At 38.1% G+C, this 5,239-nt stretch overlaps 1 protein-coding gene across 1 annotated transcript in view; it reads right to left on the bottom strand.

The window, feature by feature from the left end:
• The window catches only part of CSMD1 (CUB and Sushi multiple domains 1), a 2,474,714-nt gene that overhangs the window by 773,806 nt on the left and 1,695,669 nt on the right, over positions 1–5,239 (bottom strand). The window contains exon 14 of the mRNA XM_019520340.1: positions 1,747–1,859. Within this exon, the coding sequence (XP_019375885.1) occupies positions 1,747–1,859 (113 nt within the window). The remainder of the gene's footprint in view (positions 1–1,746; positions 1,860–5,239) is intronic.

Raw genomic sequence — 5,239 nt, 5'->3', positions numbered from 1 at the left:
CTCCTGGCCAATTGGGACCAGGAGGACATGCCTTGACAGTTCAAAACAGACCACCACACTGGAAACATCTTCCAGGTGATAGCTGCCCAGATGGCCAGGCAGGGGGTACACATGGCAGTAGTGCCGCAGAAAGGCCAACCATACCCCTTCTCACCTCCTTCCTGCAAACCCCACATCCCTGCATCACACACCCATCATGTGAGAAGAAAACCAAAAGCACACATCAACACATAGATATTTAGAATGTATTTTATCATTAAGATAGAGACACTGGTAGGCTTCCAAATTGCTTTAACATAGTAAATATATTAATAAAGCATTGCCCAACTGCATTCCCCTCCCTCTCTCTTTCTCTCTCTCTCCCCCTAGATATATATATGTATATGTGTGTGTGTGTGTGTGTGTGTATATATATATATATATATATATATATACATGTAGAGGAGTCTTTTGTTCTAATTGGAATGAACATGGATTTGGGGGTGTTTAAAAAAATGGATTGGGAATGCTGCTGGAGCAGTCCACCTGGCACAAAGGTTAGTGTCCCCTGATACCAATTGGCCAGGCTCCAGAAGCTCCTGAGAGCAAGTAGTCTGAGCTGCTTTCTAGGGAAGGTTTTTATATTGCTGGGGCCAGCACAGTTGCTGTAGCTACCCGTGGCTGCAGATCCAAGAGGAGCTAGGCACAGTTATTTTTCACCAAGTGGCACAATTTGCCTCACACCAAAGTGCATGTCCGGGCAAGTGCCCTAAGGCAAAAAACCCTGGCTCAAATTTGCACCTTGCACCACTTCTATTTGAGCTGCTGCACATGCTTACACGAGTGGACATGCCCCCAGAGTCTGAATACTATTAACACAATGAAAATATTATTAGTAAAAACAGGAAAGCTATAGGTTATGGAGTTGACTATACTGAAATTTATCAAAAAGAAGGTCAATTTGCCATAGCATATTTTGTATACTAATGTCTGGATATATTTACTAGCCAGTATATCAGACCAATGGACATATCAAATCCCCAACAGTAATGTGCATATTCAGATTAACATCTTTGAAGGCTTTATCTGATTGAGTAAATAGCAGAATAAATTTAGCAAGAAGAAACTCTAACATTTTCTATCACTTTATTTTAAGGCACATTTTTTGTAAAATTTCTGATCCTATTTTATAGCCAGAGACAAAATGTAAATAGATTCATTCTATGGCTCATATTACAAAGATCATGTTTTATAACTGTAAATAGTTTCTACAGAGTATGAAAATAAATGTGGACATTGTATTGTTCCAAACTTCTTGCTGATGACCCAAAACTTTAATCTAAATTGTATGCATCTAAATTTAAATGAGGAGTTCTATATTGAAGCATTAAATACAACTTTTGCATAGCTTCCATTAAGATTAAGTGATAACAAGTTAAAATAATTTGGCTTTGACTTTTATAGTTTTCTCAACCACTCTGAACTGACATCCACAGTTGTACTAATAGGTGGTGTGGGTGCTAAGGTGCATGGCTGATAGCCCCAAAATTGCAAGCTCAAGGTCATAGGAAAGGCATTCACAGTGTGGCCCTGTTAGATTCCAACTAATCTTCAAGTTCAACTAAATACCTTGTCAGAAAGACATGAAGAAGGAAGTCCATTGTTATATCTGTTTGATTAGTGCATGAGCCAAAAACATATCTAATGTATATGCTTTGTGTATATCCAGGAATTCTTGATTATGAAGTTAAAAGCACTATATCATACCTTGATAAATAGCTTTGAATCCAGGTGAGCCAATGCTGTCATCAGATTGTAAATGGAGCCACATCTGGTTGCTCATGCTCACAATAAGGTCAGGAACACTAGATCCTGTGAGTCTGCATGTAGAATAAACTGAAATGTCATTTCTGGATACATTGCTTACACATATATGATATTAAAATGATATTTTAACAAGTTTTTAATAAATGTACTCTACTGTTCAGATGAAAGGGCTTATTTTAGCATTGACACACTATGTTGCCATAACAATGAAGTTTAGAAAGACTCTTTTACAATGTGAATTATCTATTAATTCAACTTAAATATACCCAGGTGTTGTAAGTCTATAACTTACTTTGTGGGAAGGTCAGGAAGGATTAGGGGTTGGGCTAGCAGGTCTTCAGGGGGAAGTTGTGGGGGTTGGGAGGGGCTTGGTGGTTCTGTGAGGAATGTTGTTCATCTTGGATGGGGGGAGACAGGGGTTAAAAATAGCTTAGTACGGATTAGAGGAGTGTAGCTCCTCCACAGGTGCCAGATCTAACCTCTCTGAAGGTCTATACAGTTCAGCACTTAGATTGACCTAACCCTAGTTAGGTTGATCTAAGTGTAATGTTTGCATGTACCCAAAGAGCTAAGGCCTATATGTTTGCTTAGAATAAAGGAAGTTTTTACACCATGAAGTTATTCAAAATAGGACTTTGAATTATTTTTTTTTACAGTTCTCCTCTTGTGTGGTGGGGGATGGATGGGGGGAGGGGGTTGCTTGCCATTGTTGGTTGGAGGTCCACACAGACTGCTGTGTGGTGTGCAGCTCTGGACTGCAAACAGGCACCTATTACAGCCCCCTGCTGTGCCAAAGTTGAGCAGTCCTGATCTAGAAAGTGAAAGAATCAGGTTCTTTTTTCTCCTCAACCTAAAAGCATTCATATCTAAGGGCACCTATACTGTACACCTGCCCAATGCCCGCTCCAACACGCTCTAATTAGAACATGTCAGAGTAGGCTCAATTAATCAAGTCTCCTGGAGCATGATATTAACATGCTCCAGCAGCTCCAGCGTCATATGCATTCAGCATCCCCATGCTTCAAAATGGTAATGGGATGCTTTAACTAAAGTTCACTGAATGAGCTTCAGTTAGTGTCCCTGCTGCCATTTTGAAGTGTGGGATGCTGAATTCATGAGATGCTATAGGTGCTTTAATTAGAGCAGATACAAAAAGCCACTCTAATTAAAATGCCTTCCACCCCACCCCCTGGAGAATGTGTAAAGACACCCTCAATTCCTATCCTCCCAGGAAAGAGCCTTTATCAAGAAGACAGAAGCCGGGATTGCTAGTCTTCTGCATGCATCGTGCTGAAGATGTGCTATTGTTAAGTCACGGAAGAAAGAGATAGTTGCAAAAAGATGGTACCAAGCTGAACTGAACTCTCCAGGCTTCTCGGTGCTGGAAGCTGTAGGCTGCATGGCCCTTCAAAAGAAATAACCTCATCTGTCTCTTCCACCGCTTGCAAGTCCTTATGGACAGCAAATAACATCAAATAATAGTCTTTAACATTCTCTTCTCTTGGTAGATCACTAAGAGAGTATTACTGATTGACACGATGGAATCACACTTCAGATAACTTAGAGCTAGACACTATTTTATTTTACCTGTCTAAATGGCAATTAGAGTGAGATAGTTTAATAAAATATTTCAAAGTACAACTAAAGATGTGTATATTGTTCTCCAGTATAACCATATAATTATAATTAACCTCAACCTATTTCCCAGTCACAATGCTTTACCCATTTAAATGCCATTTTTCCAAACCTTAAGCATTCAATAGTAAAATTTCAATTTTTCATAATAATTTTGATTCTCTGTCAAGAAAAATGGAATGACAAATCTCCCGCTATCTGTATGTTTGGACGGCTTGTTTATCTTTCATTATCTGACAAAAGGTAAGATCCTCCTGTAAGACATCCTGGAAGCTGAAAGATTCCTTGCTTTTCCCTTCTCTATTTCTATCATCTGTTGCTCAGTTATCTAGCATTGTTAATTAAAAGTATGAAACAGATTTTTCTTGAAATATTTTCCAATGTCAAAACCATAGTTTTATCTTTTCTTCCTTATTCATGATGAGGAATTTTGTTTTTTGTTTGTTTCTTTTTGGTGGGGGGTGGTTTGGGGTTTTTGTTTCTTTTTGTTGTTGCTTTTAAAGGAAGGGATTTCTAATTTCCAATCCCTTATTTGTTACTTGTACAGTAGCTAATACCACAATCCTCTAATTTTGACTGGGAAACTTTGGATGTTGTTACTGATATTCCACATAAAGGTTAGAAAAATGGTTTAGACCCAGCCCAGATATATTTGGTGAACTTTTCCCTTTCTGATACTTTGGGAAGTATTTTTAATAAATAATGGTATATTTTGGAGGATTTATAAAACTGCATTAGGCAAACCAAAGCACATGATTAGCCAACTTGAGCAACATAAAATTGTCACTAATTTAGAAAGGACAATCACATCAGTACTATGAAATTCCTGCAAAGGTATGCACATCTGCAAGAATGGAGTCATAAACATTTTCTGAGCTCTGAGTTTTCCTTAGGACTGAATGACCTTTCTTTGATTTTGCAGGGTATTCTTCCCCTTCTATGGTGGCAGTCTGACATTTGACAGTATTGCTTTATTCTTCACAGATGATGAATGGCACACACAATTTGTATGCTTAATTGCACCCATATGGCAAGCCAACACTCCAAGGCTTTGACTTCGGATACTACTATATGCAGCTAGTGTCACTGGTTAATTTAGCTTAGCTAAATTATACTTTCTATATTTCTAATTTTATCAACTGTGTAGGCATTCCAATAATTGGTACTTGAAATCTGAAATACTCAATCACATCATTAAAAATTACTTCTATCCTCTATATTAGACAAACCCTGTGAATAACATTACTGTTCCTACTTTTTGCATACTATAAAAATAAGCTAAGTTATTGTAAAGTCAAACTAAGGTGTGTTTTTCCCAGCTATATACAGAAAAAAATAACAAGTATTCTTTAGCAATTAAGGAGGTTGAGATTGTTTTTAAACCTCCATTAGGTTTCTAAACTGTTCATGAAAACAGGAAAAGAATCAGGAATTATTTTAAAAATGTATCTTTCTTATGAAACATAACAAGGAAGCAGTTTTATTAATTCAAGTGCACAAAGCTGAACAGTTTATATTACGGAAAATTACATGCAGGCTTTTTATTTTGATAGCTGACTTTAAGTACTAAACTTCTAATCACCAAGTGAAGGGGGGTGAAGGGGGGTGAAATCTCCAAAGAGGAGTATACCTCCTCTGCTCGGGCCTGTAGGCGAGCTGTTAGGAAGGCCAAGGCAGACATAGAGCTCGGATTAGCGTCCAAGATTAAGGATAACAAAAAGTCCTTTTTCAAATATATTGGGAGGATGAAGAAGGCGCCGGGTAATGTGGGACCCCTGCAGGATACGCTGGGCAATCT

The sequence above is a fragment of the Gavialis gangeticus genome, unplaced genomic scaffold, assembly GCF_001723915.1.
Source record: "Gavialis gangeticus isolate Ggan-Ray unplaced genomic scaffold, GavGan_comp1, whole genome shotgun sequence".
NCBI lineage: Eukaryota > Metazoa > Chordata > Crocodylia > Gavialidae > Gavialis > Gavialis gangeticus.
This window is presented reverse-complemented; position numbering and strand designations above follow the sequence as displayed.